Source organism: Hibiscus syriacus, unplaced genomic scaffold, assembly GCF_006381635.1.
Source record: "Hibiscus syriacus cultivar Baekdansim isolate YM2019G1 unplaced genomic scaffold, ASM638163v2 tig00112503_pilon, whole genome shotgun sequence".
NCBI lineage: Eukaryota > Viridiplantae > Streptophyta > Magnoliopsida > Malvales > Malvaceae > Hibiscus > Hibiscus syriacus.
In genome coordinates this window covers 2,148,500-2,176,321 of record NW_024063349.1, presented here as the reverse complement: position 1 = coordinate 2,176,321, position 27,822 = coordinate 2,148,500, and the positions used below count along the sequence as shown (strand labels likewise).

The window sequence follows — 27,822 nt, the reverse complement described above, 5'->3', positions numbered from 1 at the left end:
AAATAAATAATTTACTTTAGAATATTTACTTTTTAGATTGTTAAATTTAATTTCAAGTTTCACTTAAATTATAAATTTTAATTTAGTCAAATTACACCATTTGATTTTTATTATCAATAAATTAAATCATTTACAATACTAACATTGTTAAATAACTATAATGAAAAAAATTAAATTAACTATAATGTAAAATTTTAATATAAAATTATTTAAATGATCAATTAGATATTTTGATGATGATATGTGAAAAATATGTTAAGTAAAAATATCAATTTAAAATCAAGATAACATCTTTATAATATTTATTTATCAAAATGACATTCAGAAAATTTCAATTCTCAAAATGACACATATTTCTAACAATGTTATCAAATCCGGACCGGCCCGGCCAGTTCGACCGGTTGAATCGAAAACAGGTTGCCTGTCCGGTCGATCAGCCTCTAAATCAGTTTTGCAATGAACCGCTAAAGAACCGTAGAACCGGTTGGAACCAGCAAAACCAGTGTAAACCGACGGTTCTGTTTTTTAAAAAAAATTAAACCAAACGACGTCGTTTTTTTATGATTTTTTTCAGCCCCAAATTTATTTTAGTTATATAATTATCATCAAAAAACAATGAAGGTTAATCTTTGCTTGTTTATTTTAGTTATATAATTATATTTATTATTTAATATGTTTTACACTTTTACTTTTAATTGTTAAGTATTGTTTGAGAATTTAAATTTAACTTTGTATTTATTTATCATATTGTTAGGTGATGAAGATCTTGATGCTGTGGACTTTCAAGTTCAAAGTGATGCTATGGAGTTTCAAGTTCAAAGTGGTGATGGCGGTGATAGTTCAACTAATGAAGAAGTTTTTCCTAATATTTTAAAATTTAAGGGAATCAATTTCAATGAATATTATGATGATTGATACTTGTATCAATTATGTATTTTTTTTATTTAGTTGTTGATTAATTTCATTAGGTATTGACCTTAAATATTATGTTGTTGTAGTTGATTTGAATCATTTTGTTTCATTTGATATTATGGTATTTAACTTATATATGTTATGACTTGTGATATTTTACCTTTTAATATTATGAACTTTAAAAGAGTGTTATATATATATATATTAATATTGTTTGAATATTATGTAAAATTTTTAAAAAAATATTATTTTATATAAATCGGTTCAACCACGGTTTAATCCGGTTGAATCAGTGAACCAATAAATCAGTACATTCACCGATTTAAGGTCCAGTCCGATTTTAAAAACATTGATTTCTAACAAATAGGACAAATGTGCGCTTATACTGTAACGTCTTTTGAAAGACTCTTCCTCAAGAAAACATTTTTACTTACGTGTTAAACTCATAATCAATATTGGCATCATTCAATACCTGCCACTTAAGCAAAGATTTTTGCTTGAAGAAGAGTCTTTTAAAAGACGCTGTCACATATACACACATTCATGGGATGAATGTGGCATAAACGAATGACATTTTGAGAATGAAAGTTTTTGAAGTGCTATTTTGAAAAATAAATATTAAAAAGGGCATTATTTTGATAATTTAGCCACTACACCAAACTTGAAAGGTCAACTCTGGTGTAAACTAAATGGGAATGAAAAGTGATATGACAAATTGCCAATTGACAAAAGTGAGGAGAAAAGCAATGATGAAGCACACGAGAGGGGGAAGGTGGGCAACTGCACTCACCAAATCTTTTTTTGGAGAAACTAAATTGTTTGACTTTGACTTGTATAAAGTAAAAAAACAGATTAATCTAATTCCACCCTTCTTTCTAGGCTTGGAAATAGGCATGTTTGTTTTCATGTTTTCCTTCATTATATAAATCAAACTAGTTTCAGTTAGTTTCTTGGACTCATTTCAAGCAGTTCATAATGAATCAAATGGCTATAGCCGCTCTCAAAACTCAGTACAAGAATTTTGTTCAATCTATGTTCGATGAGGTACCATGTTCTTGCTTTCTTATTTTTTTTTTACTGTCATATACCATTATTTTTTGTCAAAGGTTTAAGCTTTAATCGTTCATGAGTAATTCTTTAAAGATAATTCGGAATCAGAAATGATGGTGCCATTCCATTTAGCTCAAGGGTTTTTGCCTATTTTCTCAAAATTTTCATTTTTGATGGTTTTAGTTTTGTTTATCCAGGGAGTGCTTGACAACCAGTTTAGTCAACTTCAAGATTTACAGGATTCCAGTAATCCCAACTTCGTGGATGAAGTGATCACTTTGTTTTGCAATGATGCAGAGAGGATCATAACTGAAATGAACAGATATTTGTAATCTCAAACTCATGATCTTATCATTCAACCTTATGTTTGAAATTTGATCTTTGTAATCCTAAAACTAAATCATATCACTGCAGGAATTATCAGAATGTTGATTTTAGCAAACTGGATTCTCATGTTCATCAACTTAAAGGAAGCAGCTCAAGGTTCTTAGAGCTGTTAACTATTCTGTAATCTATCTGCAATAACTGATGATTGAAAAGTTGTTTATTCTGTAATCCATGATTGGGTGTTCTGTTTTATGCTATTTTCAAAACTTGGTCATTTTCTAAAATGATTTTTCTGTGTTTGATCTCTCAGCATCGGTGCACATCGCTTGAAACTCGCGTGTGTTAACCTCCGCCAAGCTTCCTACGACCGGAGCAAGGAAGAGTGAGAGTTTTCGAATTCGGAACCAATGCATTCACTTCGATTTTATTAGCCCCATATAGTTGATAAACATGTTATGTTATGGCAGGTGTGTTGGAGCTTTCAATTCGATCAGACATGAATACTGCCTTCTGCGCAGCAAATTTCAGTTCCTGATGCAGATAGAGAGGCGCATTGTGGCACTCGAGACCAGCCAACAATGAATAGATAGCAACCGACAACGGAGAACAGTTACCTTGAATAGGATCACATTGTTGATCTGCATTTTACAATAAGCCATTAGGAAATCAGTCGGTGCTTTGTATTATAAGAATGTTTGCATGAAGATAGACAATGAAAAACTGGTCTTTTTTTTAAAACTTTAATGGATTATTTTTATGCATAATTTGTTTCTTCCTTCTTATCTTTAATCCCATCAAGAGTAAATGGTAAAGATTTATTCTGAAAGTTGAGTAACACAGTCTCATCTCTATCCAAACGATGGATACACAAATAAATTTTTTTTTCCAAACTGGAATCCTTGCAATCAACTTGTAAATGAGGCATATTTGGACTTAATTGTGCTGAACTGCTTGCACTACAACCAAAACTTGAAATAACATCATTTATTTTTCGGTAAACAACATGTTTAGTATCTAAACTATTACTTTTGTTTCGTTTTAATACCTAAACTTTAATTTTTTTAAATATATCTAACGTTTAGTTTAAGTTTCATTTTGGTACCCTACTTAACGGTGATGTTGATGTGTCATCATATGGTAATGTCACGTCATTTGTTCTATTAATTATTTAACGATGAAGTATCAAATTGAAATCTAAACTAAACGTCAAGTATAGTTTTGAAATAAATAGAGTTTGAGAAACAAAAATAATAATTTAAGTACTAAATGTGTAGTTTACCCATTTATTTTTTTTAACTTTCCAATGTTTTGTGTAGAATGATTACTAGCGAACCTTACTCCATACTCTGCCATAAAACAATTTCTTAATAAAATTATAAAAAAGTATTTAAAATATATAAAACTTTAAAACTGTTAAGAGTTATTCCATCAACCCATCGATTCATCTCTAAATCCCATGGTTGAAAGAAATGAAAAATTCATGGAATAACCTTTTCCAACTTTATTACACCTCTGCCCATAACGAAGTAAACGTGAAAGAGAGAAGATATGGAGCAAAGACAAAAAAAAAAACACACCCAGAAAAACAAGAGACAGTAGAAGGAGAAAATTAAGAAGAGGTTAAGGATAAGGATTGTAATTGGACTGAAAAAAAATAGTTTGAAAATTTAATTAGAATTTTGATTTTGATCCGATTAGACTCGTTTAAATATAGACTTTAAAATTTTCATATTATCTTTTATCAAAATAGAAAAATAATTAAGTAAAATTTTGTCCAGAAATTATGTTTGAGAGACTATCGAAGACTCAAACATTCGAGAGACTATCGAGAAATTATGACATATTCAAATTGTCGAGAAACTGTCCAATGAAGATATTTGGATTTTTTTTTTGAATCATATTTTTTAAACTTTTATAATTTTGAAATAACGATTATATAAAAACCCTAAACACTTCTAAACAATACAATTTTATATATTATTATTAAATAATGTTTAATTGATAATATAATAATTTTTGTTAGAATTCATGAAAAATTTGTTTTTTTTGAATTTATTTAAATGAAAAAAAATGTTTTTTTGAATTGTTTAAACCGGGTTTGGGGTTCAGACCGGGTTTAGAGCAAAATATAACTGAGCTTATTGCATGTGGGAGGGAAAAGCTTGCCTCAGTTGTTTGTGGTGGTGGTGTTGCTGCTGCAGCTGCTGCACCAGGAGCTGCCGTTGGTGCTGCTCCAGCTGCAGCTGAGACTAAGAAGGAAGAGAAAATTGAGGAGAAAGAGGAATCCGATGATGTAATAACTCTATAAAACTATTTTGTTTACTTCCTTTTGTTGTGGTCCAAAACTTAACAGATGAGTGCAGGTAGAGGTTTTTCGACTGATCAACTTCCATTTTTATTTACTGTGTTGCAGGATACGGGTTTCAGTCTCTTTGACTAAAAACAACCACACATCGCGCATCCAAGAAGAGAGATTCAGTGGTGAAAATACGTGTGGTTTACAGAAATTTTCTTTTGAATTAAGACTGGTCTAGATTTTTTAAGCTTATTCAGTGTCAAGTAGTTCTCTGTTCCTTTTTGGATTCATATATTTTGTTAAGATATTTGCTCTGTCGAAAGCTACTGTTGCAATGGAATTTTCCCATTTCATTTTAATGAACTCGAATTTCATGCCCAATGCTATATATTGAACAAATCCAAAATCAATAATGTTAAATTTTTATGTGATTTGTTGCTCATTTACTCTTTTCTGAAATCCAAGTTTTCTAAAGTTACCCAATTGAATATCCGATTCTCGTTTTTCCAATGAAATGATTGGTTGTCTCAGTACCAGCAAAATCATAGGAGATATCAGGTGCTTAATTTTGGTACTGCACAATCCACAGTGCCAGATTGTTATTATTAATCACTCAAAAGAAAACCAAGATGAACAAAGCAAACCCCATAATTTGTATACTCAATTCAAGGAGTAATAATAGCACAGCCCAATGCAATAGCACCCTTTCACGTACGTAGTCCTCATGCAACAATGTCATGTGTACTGTTGCAACAGGCATGCAACAATGTCCTCTCAGCTGCTAGTCTTCAAATCTTACAGGCAAAGGAAAGACCTTCTTTTGTCAGCACATCCAAATTCTCTACGTTAGGCTGAAGCTTAGCAACTTTAGCAATTTCCTGGTTTTCTTCTAAAGTGCTACCTTCTAGGAATGCTCCAACCACCTTCCCATCTTTTATCCAGTAAGATCCAAACTTTGCTTTCGGCGATTGCGGGTTATTGTCTCCAAAAAGCACTGTATCCCCCACATTATCACCATAGAACTGCCACGCTAGATCGAAGGAGCGAGAATAGAAGTATGGTAAGTAGTCATATTGTCAACTGTTTCCCCCCTTCTCATTTCCCTTGATGGCCTGCAAAAATTGCAAGAATGGTTCAACAGCTATATTTGACTATTAGAAAGTAAAATTTAGATGATATATGAGTATAAAGATAACCAAGTCAGGTAAAACAAACCTTTACTGCCTGTTCGGCAGATTTCTGGGCATGGTCAACATGTTCAACCCTTCTCAACTCATTGTACAACTTCAGAGGGAAAGTGGCTACATCACCCACAGCATATACATTGGGAACACTTGTTTTGAAAAACGCATCAGTCTGCAATCAAACAAATTGTCATACAATCACATATCAATCTTAATTAGAGTTTATGCTTAATGAAAAGCATTCAGATTTATATAATATCAACGGAATAATTAAGGAGATCAATTCCATAACAAAGTTGAATAAGTATTTTGAGCTGACATTTATAATGAAAAAGGCATTTTAGATTATGTTATAAATCAAACCAACCTTTATTCCACCCTTCTCCTCTTCAACCCGCCCTTTGAATGATGTCGTAAGAGGCCTTCCACCGACACCAACAACAACGTCAGCTTCAAGAACTCTGCCATCCTTAAGTTGAACTTCCTTTACCTGAAAGGAGGGCGAAAGTGCCGGTAATAAAATGATTTCATCCCATAAAAGATTACTAAATCATCAGAGCCTTAAGAGAGATGACCACTTACCTCTGCAACTATTCCCTTTATAATTTTGATCCCTTCATTAGCATAATAACCCTCGTAGAAAGCAGCTATGTCAAAGGTGAAAAGCCGGGGCACTACAAGAACAAGCTTCAAGTTAGAACAACAAGAATCCACCACAAATCAATTTAGTTCATTTATTCCTTTCCCTAAAGTTATATTTCGACAGTTGAAATCTACGTACTGCACCATGGTTCGGGGTACACCATGCTGACATCAAGATTGTTGATCCTCAAGGCAGCACCAAGCTCAAGACCAATATAGCCTCCTCCAACGATAACAGCCTTGCCATTCTTCTTGGTTTTGATTGCTTCTACCAACTTATCAGCGTCATCAATTTCTCTCAAGTAGAAGATGTTTTTTGGCATCAGCTCCTTGCACTCCAAAATCCGACAACCTTATTACCTGCAGGAATGATGTGTTAAACCATGCATGGTAGGCAATGCTGTCATAACGTCTCCCTCGGGGATTCCTTAGACTTAAAAATTAATTCGGGGAAAGATGATGAAATTTAGGTTTGAAGCAATTTGATTTTGGAGCCTCCATCAACGTTTAAGTTAGTAGGTTGAATACCTAAAATATCATTTTAATGAGTTTAGAAAAATCATTAAAAGACGAAAAAATGGTTTGTGTTTTATTTAAAATATCATTTTAATGAGTTTAGAAAAATCATTAAAAGACGAAAAAATGGTTTGTGTTTTACCAAAAAATCATTTTTAAGAGTTCGAGAGTCGATTACATGTGGGGAAGGGTGAGTACCCCACAACGCCCAAGTTTAGTACCTAAACGATTATATGATGTCTAAATGTTGAGAAATTACAAACTATAATATATATTTAAATTATGATCCTTCTATTCATTCGAATTTATTTAAAAAGATTTCATTTCAGGTTGAGAAGATCAACAGAGGTGGCTAACCTTTAGAGTTAGGATACTAACTTGTCAATTCTCGCAAACTAAAACAACATTACCTTTACAAATAAGAATATGATGACAAATAATAAATGCAATGGGCACAAAAATTAAAAAGCAAAAATATATTTTTATGGAATAAAACTATTTATTTAACCCTAAAAATTATAATTATTTTTATAAGAAAAATCACATCGTTTTGTATGAACAATCTCTCTGAAAATACACTTCCTTTATAGTTAGGATACTTTTTTATGGATCTCCACAAAAGGGTGTTTCTTTAATTTTATGGACGATGTAATTTAAAAGAAATAGTATTATAAATTTTTTAGAAATGCTCAGGTAAAAGAATTCTTTTTGTACGAACAATCCTTGGAAATACACTTTCTTTGTAATTGGGAGAATTTTCTACGGATTCCCTTCACAAAAAGAGTGATCACCGTATTTATTTTTAAAAAAAATCAAACCCAAAGAAAGTACGTTTAATATCTAATAAATGAATAATATGTATGAATATTTAATGTACAAAAAATATTAAGAAAACATGTAATTAAAATGTATGTATATATAATACGAATAGGGGAAAAGAAAATTAAATAAGGCAAAAAGAATATTTACTTCCTATATATATATATATATGCATGCAATTAATATTAAAATAAATAAATGGGGGAAGAAACTTATAACTTAAATGTTATATTAAATAACCAACAATTAAAATTAATGGGGACCACGTGAATGTCAATTTAACCGTTAAATATGAAGGATAATGGCAAGAGCTAAACAAAAGGAAATGTGTAAAGAAAAAAAAAAGAAACATGCTCCATGTGATAGGCAAACATAAAGGATCATAAAAAATAAATGGAAAATAAAAGACATAAAAAGATGAACAAGGAAATAAAAAACAAAAAAACAAACGGCATAACAAAATATAACCGAAATGAATAACAATAATAATAATATGCAACAGAGAATATATAAACGAAACGCTGAAAGTTAAAAGGACTAAACTAAAAAGCATAGAAATTAAAGGGGCAGAAAAATAAAATATAAAAATTAAAGTGTTGGAATAAAAAAAGTAATAAAAAAATATTAAGTTGCATAAATTTAAAAATTAGGGGGTTCTTTTTAATCTTTTAACCTGGACCATAAATAATGTGGTTGTACCCCAAGGCGGGTCACCACAAGGTCATACGATATTTCGAACATAAAATAAATAAATAAGTAAAGAAATAAATAAAATGAGTGTTTAGTGTTAGTGGTTAGAGGCTAGCAGTTAGAAATGTTAGTTGTTAGGAAAGTTAGCGGTTAGTGGTTAGCAGAGTCCGGACTATAATAATGTGGATCATACCCCGGATCGGGTCACCACAAGGTCAAATAATAAATCAAATGAATTAATAAAAATAATAAAAAACAGTTAGGAGTTAGAAGAGTATGGACCATAATAATGTGGATTGTACCCCGGATCGGGTCACTACAAGGTCGAATCGAATACGAGAAACAATAAATAAATAAATAAATAATTGTTAGAATGAAAGAAAATAAAATTCAGTGGTTAATGTGCAATAAAATAAAAGTTAGCAGTTAATATGCAATTAAATAACATAGCAGAATAGTGACCAAATTAAAATAAAGTAAAACAAGGGGCTAAAATCAAAATAGATAAAATCAAAGTAGATCAGTGACCACAATGTAAAAGCAAGGGATAAGTGGAGGGACTTACGGGTGATTAACCCCTAAAATGACCAAGAGTGATAACATGCTAAGATTAAGGGGACTTAACGCCTAATTAACCCAAAAATTTTAAAAACCTCTCCCCCACCTAAACCAAAAGACACATGAAGCATCTCACAGTCTTCCTCTCTTTGCCAGCCCACTATCGGAGACAAACACCAACGCCGGCCACCGCTCAACCGCCGTTTAACCACCGCATTTCAGTGTAACTTGCCTCTCCGAACACCAAGTAAGGATCTAAATCAACCCCAAGTTCATAAGCTTATCATATCTTCAACAGAACCTCAACCGAGAGCTACCCCGAACGCACAAACGCTATAAATCGGTGAGAACCAAGCCCCGAACACCACCATTGGTGGTCGAATCTTAGACCTAAGTAAACCCGAAAATAAAAGAAGCACAAAATAGCTCCCCTCGAACGTACACCAACACTCTAAACCAACACCCTAAATCGATAAACAAAACCTCAACCTCACCGTTTGAATCACCCTAAACCGACGATCAACCACCGACCAAGGTCAATGTCCTCCCACATTTCACGTATTAATGCTAAAAACAGAAAGAAAATAAGCATGAAAAAAGAAAGAAAAAAATGTGAAGGAGAGAGTCTTTTTTTAGTTGTTGTTTCTAAACTTAAAAAACCGGGGGTTTCTACTTGCTTTTTTGGCTTTTAAAGCCCTCAAAATAAAAAAAGATAAAAATACACGTTTGGTTTAGGAAACAATTATGGTATTACAGCTGCCCTTCTTTGCTCGTTTATTTTGTAAACAATGACGAAGCAAAGACAAATAATGGCCTAATTTTGTCTAGCTACGATGTTCGCTCCGCATCTGGAGCTCCAATTCTCTGTATGAAAATAGAGGATTTAAAGATGACTATGTTCCTCCACGTTGAGGACACCAGGTCAATCTGGAGATAATTTGGTGTTGAAGACGACTATGGTCATCCATGTTGAAGAGATCTGATCGTTTTCAGATAAATTGTTTGTTGAAAATGACATTGTTCATTCTCGTTGAGGAAATCGGGTCAATCTGGAGATAATTTGGTGTTAAAGATGTTCTAGAAGTATTTGGGTACACTACAAGAAATTTTGATTGTTTCAACAAAATTATTTATCACTAAAAGTACTAAATTGTCACGATATATTTATTCTGACTAATTTTATTTGTTGTTCTGTTTGTTAGAACAACCTTGTTTAGAAGTATATTGTGACAAAATTGTGTTCGTTACCATTCTATAGTATTTATTGTAACAATGAAATTTTGTTACTATTATTAACTTATCACAAAAAAATATTTGTCACAATCAATTAACTATTTCGTCACGAGAAATACACTTTGTCATAACTAATTTATATTTAAACATAAATATAAAGGGTTTTTGTGACAAAAATACATAAGACAAAAAAAATTATTTCATCGCAGTTGTTATTTCGTCACTAAATGTAACTTACAAAGACAAAATATTTGTTAAAATAAAATAATTATTTTATCACAAAAAGTAAATTTCATCACAATTAAGTTAAATTATAATATTAAATAAAAAATGTTTTCGTGACAAAAATACATACTACAAAATTTATTTTCTCACTATTTTTATTTCCTCACTAAATATTTTTATAACTTTTACTGTGACTAAATAATTTTGTTACAATTTATTATTGTGAAAGATTATTATTTGTCATAGTTTTTTATAATGAGAAATTAATATTTGTTATAAATTGTTATTTTGATTAAATAAATTTGTCAAAATTTTTATTTTGACAAAATATTAGGACGAAATAAATTTGACATAACTTTTTACTTTGACTAAATTTAACGTATTATTGTGACTAAATCATTTTATTACAATTTGTTATTGTGAAAGAATATTACTTGTTACAATTTTTTATGATGTGAAATTAATATTTGTTATAAATTATTTTTTAGATTAAATAAATTTGTCATAATTTTTATTTTAACAAAATTTTGTGACAAAATAAATTTGGCATAAAATTTTATTTTTGACTAAATTTACTATGTTATTGTGACAAAAATAACCTCTATTTAATTACAAATTTATTTAGTTACAATCGAAATTATTTAGTTTCAGTACTAAACACGTAATTTATCCTTGAAAATAATAATTTAGTGTCCAAAATAGAAACCAAATAATAGGAGAGTAACAAAAGAAAATAGTTTTCCCTAAATCTTTCTACAGTGCAAATTCACACAAAAACTCGAACAATTAAACTGCCTTGTGTATGAGCCTGGGCCTATGCTATATCCATAACATTTTAAAAGACATCATTTTGATCTAACCAATGAAAACGGGTAAAGGATATGCAGTTCTTATTAGGTGATCCGAGTTCGAGTATCTACAAACGAGTATCTTTGTATGTAGGTGTGTATAAGGTTAGCCTAATTTATCATCAAAAACAAAAACTATTTCGTAATCATGTTTACTAAAACAATTCACAAATCCAATAAATATTTACCAACCTTACTTGAAATCGAATAAAATCAAACTCAAGTTTTAAAAACGAGATTGAATTTCAAACCCAATTTTTATAATGGCAAACTCAAACGAACGTTTTACTATATCGAGAAAGATAAATAAATAAAGGCAGTAGCATCATAGTTGCATGCATATGAAACACCAAGCTGTTCAACATTGCAACGACTTCGAAAATAAAAAATTCTCAAGCATGTTAATCCGTTGTTTACTACCAAAAATCATAGATGATCCAGAAAAGTAACTATGATTTTACCAAAGAAATTGTCCTATGATCACTTAATCCTTGCGCTGCTGAATAACTTCAACTGCCTCGTGTTGTTCACCGTAATCCTACAGGAAAAAGAATAATAAAATCCCTAAACTCTTAAGCGAACATACATTGTACATTATTGAATCAATCTAAATCGAAGAAACAAATACTTTTTTTAAGCAAATTAGAAACATTGTACCTTTAACTATAATGTTTCTATAGTTACATCTTTTACCAATAGGTTGTTTACACCTTTTCTTTGCAGAAGCATCTAGATTTTATTTTGAGCAAAAATTACTTGACAAAGAGTTCTTAACACAATTGTTCATTTTCAACAACTACTACCGAGAATTATTGGTGTAGGAGATGCATGGAATATCAATAGAATGACAGATATATCTTCACATATTATGCCAACAAATGCATGAACTATAGTTGTAGTTTTGTACAACGTCTGCAAAGGTTGTACCATTGAAACCATTAATTAATGTGCCCAGAAATTTCAACAATAAGTACTAAGTTGAAAACTTTTTTTAAGTTTCCGGTTCATGTTTAAGATCAGGGATTGCTAAGTTGAATCATCCTTTCTTACAAGTTAGTGTGGCATAGTCAACAGTTCGAGGAAATTTGGATCAATAAGTGAGATTTCGAGTAAAGCAATCTTTAGTTTAATATCGATAGGCCTAACACAAGTGCCATCATAGGCTCACCAAAAGACTGAAGGTTTAGTTCAAGGATATAAACACAATGATTTCTGACTGCAACTTATGATCTTCAACATTCAAACATAATAGCTAAGCAAAAAAAAAAAAATCAAAATATAATTTCCACTCAAATATTGCCACTTGTCCGTATTTATCATTAATTCTGTAGAAAGTTTGCAAACCAATAACTAAAGTGAATTCCTAATCATTCATCAAAAGTTCGAAGCATATGACAAACAAAAACCGCAACTTTTGTCTATTTCCATATTGTTTAATTCAACAACAACAGCATCAACATGATAACACACTGACCTTAAACTTAGAATGCAACGGATGAAACCCATGACTACTGTACCCAATTTTCGGCACAACCACGCTCCCTCCTCCGCTGCCAGCAGAGCCTAACTTCGCTACTTCACCCCCTTCTTTCCCTTCACCATCCGCCACCTGCCCTCCTCCTTCACCCCAATCCTGTTCCTCCATTCCCTGGTTAGCATCTCCATCATCCATTATCATAAGAGGGTCCCTGTCTTCATCATCTTCCCCCATCATTCCTCCTCTTTCCATAACCATCGGCCGTGGTTGTTGTCGAGTTCCTCTTCCCACTAAATTCACTTGACGGAGTTCCTCTGCTTCCCTTGTAGCTTCACGGAGACGAGTGAGACAGAGGCATCTCCATCAACCATTATCATAAGAGGGTCCCTGTCTTCATCATCTTCCCTGTTGGAAGCGAGGTAAATAGAAGAATATAGACTGAATATTGCTATTATGAGAAACGTGTATTTGAGTATAAGATTGATGCTCTTTATATACTACTACTCTTAGCTGTATCAGCTGCTAATACAACCACCTTAACTGAACAACTAACCAAAACTAACTTGCTAACAACCTTAGCTGTTATAACAGCTTCATCTTCAGGAAGCTTCTAAGTATACTGCTAACATTCCCTCTACTACTTCTTCTTCTCCTCTTCTGATCGTGAACAGACTTGCACTCTAATCTTGTCACAAAACATTTCAAAAGTTGCTTGATGAAAAAACTAATTACAACTAATTTCTAACATTCAACCTTCTTGATGAAAAAAATGAACAATTGAATCGAAAGTGCTGATGCTTCCTTTCGTTCACTTGAATCGAAAGTGTCGATGCTTCCTTTCGTTCTTCTTGAATCGAAAGTGTCGATGCTTCCTTCCGTTCACTTTGAATCGAAAATGCTGATGCTTCCTTTCGTTCTTCTTATTCACCTTCATTTCTTTATTCTTCACCCTCTTTTACAAGGTTACTTGACATATTTTTTTATGGACTCTTGGCTGTGAAGCTTTCAAGTCCCATGACACTTTGGGATAGAAGCAACAAAATGAATACAAAATTAAACTTCTGTTTACACACACAAAAGAATTATACTACTTTGCAGAAATAACAGTGATGACCTTGCTATTGGCACCAGTATAGAAATTGGATCCTGTTCAACATCTTCCCAGAACCTTTCTCCTTACTTTCAAAAATGCCTTTCATTATACGACTGTAAACCCTTTCCAGCTCCGGAATCCCATAGTTTCCTGTTCGCTCCACAAACAGCGGAATCCCATAGTTTCATGTTCGCTCCACAAACAGTTTCTTCACAGATTCTGGAGGGGGTGTAAAAGGAGCTGTGGATGGTTCAGTTGTCAAAGTAGAGAATACAGGTGGTGTGACTATCTGGGTTTCATGTGCATAAGGGCCTATGGAAAAAATAGATTCAGGTCCACGAGGAGAGTAGGTGTTAACGGAAAGGGCAGTTAGGATAGCAATCCAGCCGCTGATTGGGTGACAATGGAGGATCTGATTGCAGAAATGATACAGGAGATGAGGGAGATGCGATAAAGGGCATTACAATGGCAGTCAGATTGCTTACATTTTCAGCAGTTGAAACTGCAGCTCCAGGTGCCACTGGTTCAGGGACAAGGATAACATGGCCAATTCACTTACTGTTCTTATGAGATCCGAAACACCAGTAAAAGCTCCAATAGCTTCCCCATCGTTTCTTCTGAATTGTGGTAGGCTGGACTATGGACTCGACTGAGACGATGGTGGAGGCAGCCGTTGCCGATGGCATATTCTCCTCCTCTTCCATGCAGCGGAAGAAAAAAATATAAAGTCAGGATCGTTTGGTGAATGATACCATGTTGGAAGCGAGGTAAACAGAAGAATATAGACTGAATATTACTATTATGAGAAACGTGTATTTGAGTATAAGATTGGTGCTCCTTATATACTACTACTCTTAGCAGTATCAGCTGCTAATACAACCACCTTAACTGAACAACTAACCAAAACTAACTTGCTAACAACCTTAGCTGTTATAACAGCTTCATCTTCAGGAAGCTTCTAAGTATACTGCTAATATTCCTCCATCATTCCTCCTCTTTCCATAGCCATCGGGCCGTGGTTGTTGTCGAGTTCCTCTTTCCACTAAATTCACTTGACGGAGTTCCTCCACTTCCCTTGTAGCTTCACGGAGACGAGTGAGACAGAGTTATGGCGGTTGGACATATCTTGTTGCTGTTGCATGAGGATGCGAGGATTGTGAAGCGAGAACGCGGAGGTGGCGGAAGTGGAGGATGAGGTCGTGGTGGGAAGAGTAAACTCCATCGCTCTGGTGATCTTTCGGCTGATTACCTTGAGGTAGCCATAGACGGTTGAAAAATTATTATTTTGCATCTGAACCTTAATCGAAATACTTCCAATTTCTTTTATGGCCAGCGGAAGTGAGAGAATGTGAGAATTTTTTATTGCTCTCCCTGGATTGGTTGAGAATGGGAGTCCCCCCTTTTAGTTGCCCTATCTCACAAAAGTTTGATGATGGCTAGACGGGCTTGGGGTTTGTATGGGCTAGTATTTGGGTCTTGAAATTGTATGGGATTGATTACATTTGAAGTGGGTGAAGGGTTAAATATGGAATGAAAATTTAATTTCGGTTGTATTTTGTATAATGGACTGTAAATGGACATTTGAATTTGGTACTTAATTTGGGTATCCCATGTTTCGGCTTTAAAATACAATCATAAAAATGTATGGTTACTAAACCCAAATAAACGTTCGACATTTCTCAAAGCCCAAAACTCTTTTCGCCCAGGTGAGCTGTCCTTAGTAATTTGTTTATCAAACTCGGTCTTTGGGTCAATGGGTTTATCGTCCCGAACTCAGAACTTTTAATTGTGAAACATTTTGATGGATTGTTTTATTTTGGGTGTTTGAATTTGTTGGATAATTGGCCATTTGAACTTACATGCTTATATATTTGGTTGATTTTCACTTTCATTTTGAGCTTAATGTTTATTTTTGCATCATTTACATATTAGTTGCATTATGACCAATTTTTGTCATTTCACATTGTTTATGAATATTGAATTATGGAACTAATGGCTAATCTTTCTCTTGATTATGATCTTAGCAGCTTACGCTATATTTAGTTATCAATTGGCTAAATGATTTCAAAACCTTGTTTAAAATCTTTTAAAAGTCTTTTTGATTTAACAAAAAGGGGGAGAAATGTTTGTGTTTTTAAAAGGGAGAAGTGTTAGAGTAAGGAGGAGTAATTTCAAAACTTGATTTCAAAATCTTAAATTACTAAAATGTTTTGTTATATCAAAAAGGGGGAGATTGTTGAAAACATTTTGATATTTCGATATAACAAATTAAGTTAAATGAATTTTAAGATTTTCCAAAAAGATTTTCTAAGTATATTCGATATAATTATTCGAATATCAAAGTATTACTCCAAATATTTCAAATGTCATTTTTAATCCTTACTCAAGTGTAAAATTAAGTTTTAAACTTAAAATAATTTCAAAACGATTTTACAAAATATTTCGAACCATTTCAAAGCCAAAAATTTCAGATTGTCCAAAGGGAACCGATTCCCCCACAAGGGGGTACCGATTCCCCCTGAATGGTTTTGCTCCGAGAAAAACAGAATGCTCGGAGGGAACCGATTCCCCCTGGGGGTATCGATTCCCCCACTGTTCAACGGTCGGAATATTTGAATTTTACACTTAGGGAACCGATTCCCCATGAAGGGTACCGATTCCCCCCACACTCCAAGCAGAAATATTAATTGTTTTCACACTTAAACGGCTCCAATAACTTCATTAATGATCCCCAACGTTCAGAAGTGATTCAAGGTGTATTTAAGTATGCTTAGAAGCCATTGATTAAGAACAAGAAACATCAAGCAATTAGAATCAAGAGAGAATCAAAGAGAAAGCATCAAACCTCAAGTTTGAGCATTTCAAGCCTATTTTTCATTCAATATTCATTTTGCTTTCAAGAACACTTATTGTGCTCAATTTTATTTATTCTTGAGTGTTCTTTCTTTGTTCTAGAATTGTGCAAACATATTTGCCTTGTGAGGTTTTTCTTGTAAGTTTGCAAATTTGTAATCTTCTCTTTGAGAAAAGAGTGTTCTCAAGAATTGGGGTATATTTGTTTGGCCTCAAAAGAAAGAACAAATTAGTGAATTTGTTGGAAAATCCTTAGTGTGGATAGCTAAGGTAGTGGACGTAGACTTTGGTTGATAAAATCGAACCACTCTAAATCGTTGTGCAATTACTTTCAATTTTCTGCAAAAGCTTCCACAAAATTTTAATTGCCAATTCACCCCCTTTTGGCCGATTCCGTCAATCGATTAACTCAACACGAGCCATTCGAACCAATTTGACGACCATGTGTGAACGTCTTTAAACTGACACTTGACCGCCTTCAACGGATTTAAATCGTCCGGATAAAATTAAGGTATTACAAAAGGTTGTTGCTTGGCGAGGCAACTCTTGTTTGTTGCAGCCACCGACTTTGTTTCTTTTACCTGTCTGACAAAAGGTGAATCTGAGCCTTCCTTTCCCCATATCTCATTTTCTTTGTCTTCAGGTTCTATGCTTGTTTAAGCTTTTCTTGACTGGAGGAAAATATTTATCACAATATATGTTATCACTATAATTAAAATTTATATTTCAAGTATAATTTGTTACAATAATATAAATATCATTATTTTTTGTGACAATGTTTTTTTGTAATAATTATAAACACTTATAGTTACAAAATTGTTACTATATGACTTTTTTGGCGCAAAAAATATAGAGAAAAATCTTTATGACAATATATTTTGTTACTATATAACATTTTTGACACTAAAAATATAGAGAAATGATTCTGATAGTATATTTTTTATAATGATTAAAATATATAAGTACAAAAATAATTAATTACAAAAAACAATTTTATTATTTGATGTGATAATTTTTTCTATAAATTATAATTATAAAAATTGTTAATATAACTTTTGAAATAAAAAAAGTGGACAAAATAGTTATGACAATATATGCTACCACTATAGCTAAAATTTATAACTAAAAATATAATTTGTCACAAAAATGTGAATATCATTATTTGTTTGTGACAATTTTTTTTGTAATAATTATTAACACTTATAGTTACAAAATTTGTCAATATATGACATTTTTTGGCGCAAAAAATATAGAGGGAAATCTTTGTGACAATATATTTTGTCATTATAATTAAAACATATAATGGCGAACACTGTTTTTACTAAAAATTTGAATTTCATTATTTGTTGTGACAATTTTTTTTGTAAAAATAATTATAGTTTATAGTTACAAATCATGTCACTATATGATTTTGTTTTTGTACAAAATTCGAGATAATCATTTGTGACTATACATTTTATCACTATAATTAAAATATATAATCACAAACAAAATTTGTCACAACAAATTTATATCTCATTATTTGTTGTGACAATTTTTTATGACCTAGTTACTAAAACTTTTAGTTGCAAAATTTGTCATTATATGCTTTTAATTTGGCGTCAAAAAATTGGAGGGAAACATTTGTGATAAAAAAATCGTAATAAAATTTATTTTATCACCATATTTTACACATGTTTGCTAATTGTGATAAATTATTATGACGATTTTAGCTTTTATCATAATTTTATATCTTTATTAATCTAATGCGACAATTATTTATTGTCACAAAAAAGTTACCAATAGTGACAAAATTAATTTTGAAAAAAAATAAATTTGTTACAATAATAGAAATTTCTTGTAGTGGTAATTTGGAGACAATGTGGTTCCTTCGCGTTGGGAAGTCTAATTGTCTAAGGATGACACTGCTCCTTCGCGTTGAGGAGATCTGGTCTGAGGATGACATTACTCATTCACGTTGAGAAGATCTGGTCGGTGGACGATATTGTTCCTTCGTGTTGAAGAAGTCTAGCCGTTTTAGGAGATAATTTGTCTTTGGAAATGGCATTACTCTTTCGTGTTGAGAAGAGCTAGTCATAGTTGCCAATGATTGACTTGAAATGGAATCTTCTTCTTCGACATGGAATTGTGAAGCGAAGTCTTTACTAACGTTGAATTCCTGTCAAATATTTGAATGAAAATAAATGAGTGGAAGGAAATTTGTTTCGAGTGAAATATTTCAAAATTTACGTTTTAAGGGAAAACTGTCTCAAGCGAGATGAAATTTGTTTTTAAGAAAAATAATCTTAAATGTTATCAATTTTGTTTCAAGTGAAATAATTTCCAATTTTTGTGTTTTAAGGGAACTGTCTCAAGCGAGACGAAATTAGTTTTTAGGAAAACTATCTCAAGTGAAACAATTTCAAAATTTGGGGAAAACTGTCTCAAGCGAGATGAAATTTGTTTAGAGAAAACAATCTCAAGTGAGATCAATTTTATTTCAGGAAAAATTATCTCAAACGAGACGAAACTTTGTTTCAGGAGAAACAATCTCTAAGGTAACAAACAGTCTGCTCTTGCATGTTGAGGAGATCTAGTTGCCTTTGGAAGATCTGATCGTTCACTTCAGGATGTCAAATTTGTGGATGACATTGTTCTTCGTGTTGAGAACGTCTACTCATCACCAAACTTTTATTTCTTTCTTGATACGTGATGGGAATTGTTGCATGGACATTCTTTATTCTATCCCTAATTTGGTTGTCTTCACTTTTTATTTGCTCCATCGTGCACTCTTGCACTTTTTGACTTGTGTCGATTTCTTCTTGCCCCAGTAAATTTTTTCCCCTGATAAAATTTGGATTCCTTTGTCCAGACTTGTATAGAAATCCAATAGAGCTTCCCTCATGATACCATCATCATCCCTGCCAGATGTTTTTGGAGATTGTGTACGCACAGCTGCCCTGTAACGGGAAATCAAAGACCACTTCCTGGAGCTGACCACCACAAGAATTGATGAATTATCATACTGCCCTAGAGAACCATGAAACATATCTATGCAAAGGATGATAGTTGGACCCTTAGAGACAACTAATTGAAGGAATTTGCTCAATTGTTAACATCGAATTCAGTCCTCCAAGCTTTGCATTGATTTTTAGAAGCAAATTCGTAAGGTATTGATCATTAACCCTAGTTGGAGCCTTAGACTATGTCACTATGCCAAAGTCGGCAAGTTTCATAAAGATCATAATTTTTCTTATCAGGTAAAACACAAAGGAGGAACTATGGAGCTTCAGGAAGTTTAGATTGGGGTTCCCTGATCATTTCTTCAAATTCTTTCAACAAGATAGTAGTGTTTGCTCTGATTGGGCTTTTGAATCGCCTTGAATAGAGGATATATATGAATTGAATCCTGAATGAGACTATTTGTATAACATCGTGTTGAGAAGTTAACGACAGACCATCGATCAATCTTAGTTGAATCCACTAGTTTCTTGCTGTTAAGATTTCATTGCTCATTCCACGGAAAGAAAACTTCATCACTTTTAACCTTGGCATAGGAAGAACACGACCTTTCATTTGAGCTACATTGGAATTTAGAAACCCTATATGATCAAATCATTAGTTCAGTGCCATAGTTATTGGTTCGTAAAACTTTTGGTAACTTATTCATCCTTTCATATGGCTTCTGCCTAGATTTTTCAACCAGGGAAGCTCTTTGTATGGTGTTCAGAGCTTTTGTATAGCTTTACAAGGGTATCAAATAACAAAACTCAGTGGGAATATAAGTGAGACGTTTTGGCTTGCCAACATTAATGCATGGAAATCACCAGAATAATGCAACTGTATGTTGTGATGATGGAGAAAGAAATCATATATAGCAAGCTCCACAATCTCTACTTCGTCATTTTCGGCCTTCACGCCTTTCTGCCTCATTAAAAATAAATATTTTCTCAATTCAATGATATTGTCTTCCTGGAAGATATGGGCCTTAAAAAATGCCCCAAACTTTATCATTTCTTGCTCTAGTATTGATTCTAAGCTTGAGCTTTTGTGTCTGGGAGACATGTGAAAATTATCAAGACCCACTCCAAAGGGATTGTCTTGTTTGAAAATGTTTTCTTTTTTTTTCAAAATTTTGAAAATATCAATTAAAATAATTTTGAAAAATGTTTAATAAAATATTTTGAAAAAATATTACCCCTTTCTAGGTTTCACAATTGAGATAAATCATAAAACAAGAGTTCATTGGATATCAAAGAATTAATTACACTTTTCATCCTTCAAAAAATTATATATATTTGATAAGTGTCAAGATTAATGCTAACTTTGAGATAGGGTTAAGTAAGGAAATGATAAGATGTCTCAGGTTGTTGTCTTTGGTCGAATGTTTGGCATTCTCATTTTTTTGATGTTCACTGATATGATGGAGTAGCTTCTGTGCTTATCTATTGGAACTCTCAGCTCTCATGAGCACATTCAGGTTGTACGATGTTTTGTCAAGGGATTTGTGAGATCACCTCCTATACAACAGTTGTACGATCTTTTATATTCGAGTCGCCTTTTTAGGTTTTCAACTCGAATCCTCCTTTGGTTTCAAGATGTGTTAAATATTTTAGAAAACCTTTTGTGAATAAAAGATTAATCCTGACGGGCGGGATGAAATATGAAGATAGTCTCTTCTGTTTAGAAATCCATGTATGATTATAAGGGACTTTTAAGGCACGTAATGTAGGCTATGGTTCACTGTTATGAAAAAAGGGATAAATTGACACAAACAAGTGTTTAAGGGTAATTAAACCAATGATCAATCCATTCTGATGTTTTCTTGTCTTATTCGATTTGAGTCTGCTTGTATGCTTTTATTTTCTTGATGTTATAAGATCTTCTGGTGAATTGATTTTGAAATGATTGTACTTGATCAATTTTATGGTTTGAAGCTCGATGCGTCATTTGACTCAAGGGACTCTTTGCATGTGCTTCTTATCTTTTTTTTCTCTCTTTCTTCTTTCTTTTTTGTTTTTTTCTTTGCCTTATTTTTCTCTTTGATTTGTTTTGATCTTTTCACTTTGTATTTGGTTCACCTTTATGTATTTTATCTGGATTGATGGTCTTCACTCGTACGAGCATATTTCCTTCATCTTGCCCCCAGTGTGGAGAGTGATCCTTGGTTAGGGTTAAATAAAAAAATATAATTTAGGCTCAAATGGGGACACAATGGATATATATTTTCTCGTTTTGTGAAAGGATAATGAAAGAAAGTCGTTCATCATTTCATACACAGAAGTCTTTGCAAAAGAGGAATCCCCAGGGGATAGATTTTCAGGATTAATTTTATTCATATGAAAACAATGTAATTAACGCATGATAGAATTATCTTGAATTAATTTCCTCTATTTTCCTGATTTCTTCTTCTAGCATGTCTCAATTGTTTAGGCTCATCTTCAGGAATTTGATTCGAGATGTGCCACATTGTTTCTTCTTGTAGGAAGGTTCACGTTCAAATGAGCATCTTGTACTCAATGACTTCAGGTTTTAGTGGTAGAAAAATGTTGATTTTACGCCTAGGAAGACGATGGTGTGACTTTATTGTCTCAACGAAAGGTAAGGGTATGACTTTTTGTGTCTCAAAAAATATAAAGGCAATATTTCAAAGTCTTGAAGAAAGGTAATTTCAAAATTTAGTCTTTAGGTAGTGACCATGAATTATTCCAGGTAAAGAATCTAAAGGTTTTATTTTTGGTTTTGGATGGTATAAGAAAGGTTTAATCTGGTCATATGTCAAAATTCTATAATTCTCGAAGAACTAAAAGAATATGTAATTCATTTGATATTCGAAGAAATACAAGATTAAAACTCGTTCAATTATTCAACCTTAGAAGGTAGCATAAATTCAATCATTAAAAGATTAAAAATATTTAAGCAAATATTAAAGACAGAACAATAAACGAGTTCAAACAAAACAATGTTCTTAATGTAATTGCAAAAAGCTTCCTGGTAGATGCAATGATCTCTTCTTGATTAGCATTGGAATGTCACATCATTCTTTAAATGTCCATGCCCCTCGATTCAATCAGTTTCTAGACCTTTAGCTTCAATGTCCCACAATTCTCAATGGAACGTCATGAGCTTCCTATGTGATATCTACATATGGCATCAGCATTATAGCCTTCACGATATGGAGCCTCTTTTGGCCTTTGGGAAGCTTATCAGGTGAAATAGTTAGTTGTAGATCATGTATCATCACACGTTCAGAGGTTTCCATGGATGAAAAGGCATACTTTTTTTTCCTTTTTCTTGACTGAGCCCAGCCAATTTCCCAATCTTGTTGCATTGTCTATAAATTCTCTTGCAATTATTCCTTCAATTTTTCAAAATTTGCTTCTATGACATCGCGTGATTAAGGCCACTTCAATTGAATTCTCCATGAATTAATCGACATATTTTCATGAATAATGCATGTGAAAATGTTTAAATAAATGCAATACATAATGTAAATATGTAAATGAAGATGCAAAAAATGTTGATCACTACAATGAATATCATAGAATAATTTTCATCAGAGATAAAAGTCTTCACATTACAAGATATCTATTTTACAGGCATGCTTTCGCTTGGACACTGAGTCTAAACTGGGCCGATTTTTCATCTCGGAGCTTCGTCCTTGAAAATTGTCCCTCAAGCGTTATAACCTAACTCAGTTAATGCCCCTGCAGTGCTGGAATCACGAGTCACTCCTTGGATATTAGCGATGGAACGATCATAGATAAGACTCTACTATTGGATTACTTTTTAGCTTAATGGATCATCTTTCCAGTCTTGAATGTTGCATGATCTTCAAGCAAATCTCTTTTTTGTACTCTCTGAACTTCTTTTAGCCATAGGTGCATGTCTGTGTACGTGACTATTTGATTGAAAAATTTTATCTCTCTATATGAAAATTTTCACTTAAATATCCTCTTGCGGATCAACACTTTCTCATTATATCATGTTAATGAAATGCAATGCAAAAAAAATGTGAAAATGACACAAAAATAAAAAAGCGAGTTAGTACATGTGAGATAATCGATAGAATTAAAAAGATGTTATTTAAATATAACACCTACACAATCATGGTATCTACCCGAACATGCTTTCATTAAATAGCAATCCTACCCAGACATGCTTTCTACCCAAAATGATTTATTTTCACGAAATTGATCCTAACCACATGGTATCTAATTCACAACTTTCGAAAAAAATTATTCTATGAATTTTAAAGCAAAAGGTAAAGGTTTACAGTCATTCCTCCTTCGTGTACACCTATTTTGGCACCTCTAATGGATAGAGGTTCTGCATGGCTCTACCTAGGGTGATCGTTCTATGGTTCACTACATGCATGGTTTAGGCTCTAACGGGAAAGGGTACTCGAATTATCCTTAATGTCAGTACCTCCTTGAGCTACCAAACCCTCAACCCTGACCCATTACACATACAAATCGAGTTCAATTCGAGAGGATACATTCCCTTGTGTCCATGCAGAGAAACAATTTATCTCACGTATACATAAGGTATATGAACCCCAAAGGTTACTTGCTAAAACCCATGCAGAGAAACAAGTTATCTCACGTAGCTAAGCTTTCACCTCAACTTAAAAGGGACAAAGCTCGTAAGTGAGCTTATGGTATGTAAATGCATGTGTTGTGTGTGAGGAGAAACTCACAAACCTTTAAAAACATGACAAAAGACAACACTTTTACAAGTTCAAAAAAATCTGTTCAAATCTGAAGACCAATAAAATAAAAAATCAATTAGTTAAAAATAGAATAATGCATGATATGTTGAAACTCAAAAATAAACAAAAGGATCATAAATTAAATGCAATTTAAGTTTGTAATTCCCAAGAATAAAAACAACGTATAATCGTTTATGACTTAACTCTCTAAAGTCCCCAGTGGAGTCGCCAAGCTGTCATTACGTCTCCCTCGGGGATTCATTAGACTTAAAAATTAATTCGGGGAAAGACGATGAAATTTAGGTTTGAAGCAATTTGATTTTGGAAACGCCATCAACCTTTAAGTTAGGTAGGTTGAATACCTAAAATATCATTTTAATGAGTTCAGAAAAAATATTAAAAGATAAAAAAAATAGTTTGCGTTTGACAAAAATTCATTTTAAGAGTTCAGGAGTCGATTACGTGTGGGAAAGGTGAGCACTTCACAACGCCCAAGTTTAGTATCTAAACGATTATATGATATCTAAATGTTGGGAAATTACAAACTCAAATATATTTAAATTATGATCCTTCTATTCATTCGAATTTATTTAAAAAGATGTCATTTAAGGTTGAGAAGAGCAACAGAGGTAGCTACCCTTTAGAGTTAGGATACTAACTTGTCAATTCTCTCAAACTAAAACAACATTGCCTTTACAAATAAGAATATGATGACAAATAATAAATGCAATGGGCACACAAATTAAAGAGCACAAATATATTTTTATGGAATAAAATTGTTTATTTAACCCAAAAAATTATAATTATTTTTATAAGAAAAATCACATCATTTTGTACTAACGATCTTTGAAAATGCACTTCTTTTATAGTTAGGATACTTTTTAACCGTCGTTTAACCACCGTATTTTGGTGTAACTCGCCTCTCCGACCACCAGGTAAGGATCTAAACCAACCCCAAGTTCTTAACCTTCTCCCATCTTCAACAAAACCTCAACCGAGAGTCACCCCGAACGCACACCAACGCCGTAATTCGGTGAGAACCAACCCTCGACCACCACCATTGGTGGTCAACCTTAGACCTAAGCAAAACCGAAAAGAAAAAAAGTCCAAAACTGCCCCGAACACACACCCACACTCTAAAACGACACCCTAAACCGGCAAACAAAACCTCAACATCACCGTTCGAACCACCCTAAACACCGAACAAGGCCAACATCCTCCCATATTTCACGTATTATGCTAAAAAACAGAAAGAAAATAGACATGAAAAAAAAGAGAACAAAACGTGAAGGAGACAGTGTTTTTTTTATATGCTGTTTCTAAACTTACAAAACCGGGGGTTTTCTGCTGGCTTTTTGGCTTTTAAAGCCCCAAAATTAAAAAAAAAGGTAAAAATACACATTTTATCTCTATATTTTGTTCCCTTTTTAATTTTAGGACAAAATTAGGGTATTACAGGAATGCCATTAATGTTTCAGTTGAGATCCCTGGAAATTGTAACTCACTGTGGAACCAGTTGCAATGATCAAAATTTGATACTTGAATCTTTCTCCAGCTTCGCTTACTAGAGTAGTGGCAGGAAGATCTGCCTTCATTATTTCTGTGCTAAGGATCAATTCAATCCCTGCAAACATTTGGACACCAGAAGTGCATTAGTGAGTATGAGATTATTAAAGAAACAATGACAATTAGTTAAATTCCATTTTAGCAGATCCATTATTTATTTTATTTCGGCAATTCATTTTCTATTTTCACGTTGAACAAATCCACACAGACATGTTGCTAACCTTTTTCCTTGTACCACTCAGGAAGCAATCTCTCTCCGCCACTTCCAACACAAACATGGAAACCGGGAAGTCTTGCAGCTCCTGCAAAGAACAAATCACCAAATTGGATGCAGTAAACAAACCAATAAGATGGACAGAAAAATCAGTGTTGCAACTAAAAGTATAGTTACCATTGTGTTTATGCGATTTTGGAGTTTATTTGAACTTTGCAAATAAGTATATAAAAAATGTATTGGGGTTACAGCTTGCCCTCAGGGAAGAGATATCCCTTACTCAGGGCTGGACGTTCATATGGAGCCACCTTCATGTATAAGAAAGCAAAAATCAGGTAATATTCAATACAAATTTAACCATTCAGGGCATCACTAAATTACTACAGTACCAAATTATGTTGTGTCATGTACTGTAAATGCCACTGGCACAGGCCTCTATTACAATAGATTTTGACAAAATCAGATAGAAGGTAAGCTGAGCATCCAGAAGAAAAAGGTCCCCTTGAAGACAGTAGAACGAGAGAATAAATTAATGCTACACTTTAGACTTTGTAACGAAATCATGCAATAGCTCTTTCGCATTTTCTAAGAATTAATAATCAAAACAACAATTGTAAGTGATATAAATAGAAAGATGCATATATTGATCTAAAATGTAAAAAATTCAAGATACGCTCTGCTTAATAGAACAACAAAATCCATTCTCATGTAATGATTAAAATATTTATTAATACAAAATCATATAGTATTAAAAAACCAAACTCTTTAATAATACAAAATAACAATCCTACTGAAATTTATCTTAGTACTGTTTATCAATGATATAGTAACTAGAAATTGGCCTCGCATTCCTTCTATATCTTGCTTTCTTCAAATGGTGATACAAAAGAGGTTGTAAAATCAGAAGGAACTTTTCTTTTAAGAAAAAAAAAGTTCAATCGAAGGATGAGCTAAATCCCGATCACTCATATAATCAGTTTAGGTTTCATAAAGCTATAATTAGTGAAAAAAATCATACCGCCTCCTTGGAAATAATCGCTAGCTCACCAGGCTGCACTCCCTGCTTGGCTAACTCTCTCGCTGCATATCCCTACAAAGTCAAAAGATAAAATTTTCAGGAAAAAGAAGTAAAATTAAAGTCAAACCAGGATTCTGAATCTCAGGCGACACTCTCTACGATTAAAACAGAAAAAATATGCATTACATTACGTAAAAAGCCGGAAACATGTTTATTTGCCTCAATAAAAAACCCATTCTAAAAAAAACATAACAACAAAAAATTCAGTGACTAAATGAATACTAACCGATCTAAGGCTTCAGATTTGCTTCCGATTCGTTCTCATTTTTTTCCGCTCATATTTTAGCAGCAAGTACAGCAAAATTGGATCTATAGGTTTGCTAAGATAATACGATAGATTACACACGACGAGGACAATAATTCCAAAATAAAAAGCAAAGCTATCGGTAAAGAACAACAAAAAATTGGAATAGAAGAGCGAGAAGTGATGGATGGAACTTACAGCAGCTACACCACCGCCGACGATCACATAATTGAAACTCTTCTCCGCCATGAATGACCAAAGCTTAGCTTAGCTCTCCTCTTTCTTTTGCTCTGATCTTAAAAGATTT

General features: G+C 32.9%; 2 protein-coding genes and 1 pseudogene across 2 annotated transcripts; 2 read left to right on the top strand and 1 right to left on the bottom strand.

The window, feature by feature from the left end:
- The first annotated feature begins 1,853 nt into the window (after positions 1 to 1,853).
- On the top strand, positions 1,854 to 2,936 carry LOC120180875 (histidine-containing phosphotransfer protein 1-like). Its single transcript, XM_039186163.1, has 5 exons — positions 1,854 to 1,956; positions 2,160 to 2,290; positions 2,377 to 2,445; positions 2,600 to 2,671; positions 2,757 to 2,936. The coding sequence occupies exons 1-5, from the start codon at positions 1,888 to 1,890 to the stop codon at positions 2,869 to 2,871; spliced, it is 456 nt and encodes a 151-aa protein (XP_039042094.1). The 5' UTR covers positions 1,854 to 1,887; the 3' UTR covers positions 2,872 to 2,936.
- Positions 2,937 to 3,463: 527 nt separating this feature from the next.
- LOC120180980 (60S acidic ribosomal protein P2A-like) lies at positions 3,464 to 4,828 on the top strand. The gene is made up of 3 exons (XM_039186241.1): positions 3,464 to 3,468; positions 4,399 to 4,582; positions 4,703 to 4,828. The coding sequence occupies exons 1-3, from the start codon at positions 3,464 to 3,466 to the stop codon at positions 4,727 to 4,729; spliced, it is 216 nt and encodes a 71-aa protein (XP_039042172.1). The 3' UTR covers positions 4,730 to 4,828.
- A 541-nt stretch (positions 4,829 to 5,369) lies between these two features.
- On the bottom strand, positions 5,370 to 27,779 carry LOC120180832 (annotated as a pseudogene).
- Between the last annotated feature and the right edge of the window lie 43 nt (positions 27,780 to 27,822).

Bases quoted from the DNA above. Each gene is read 5' to 3' on its own strand.
- LOC120180875 (XM_039186163.1), top strand. From the start codon at position 1,888: ATGAATCAAATGGCTATAGCCGCTCTCAAAACTCAGTACAAGAATTTT. The intron at 1,957-2,159 runs GTACCATGTTCT...TTGTTTATCCAG, and splicing joins TTCAATCTATGTTCGATGAG to GGAGTGCTTGACAACCAGTT. The intron at 2,291-2,376 runs GTAATCTCAAAC...ATATCACTGCAG, and splicing joins ACTGAAATGAACAGATATTT to GAATTATCAGAATGTTGATT.
- LOC120180980 (XM_039186241.1), top strand. The intron at 4,583-4,702 runs GTAATAACTCTA...ACTGTGTTGCAG, and splicing joins AGAAAGAGGAATCCGATGAT to GATACGGGTTTCAGTCTCTT.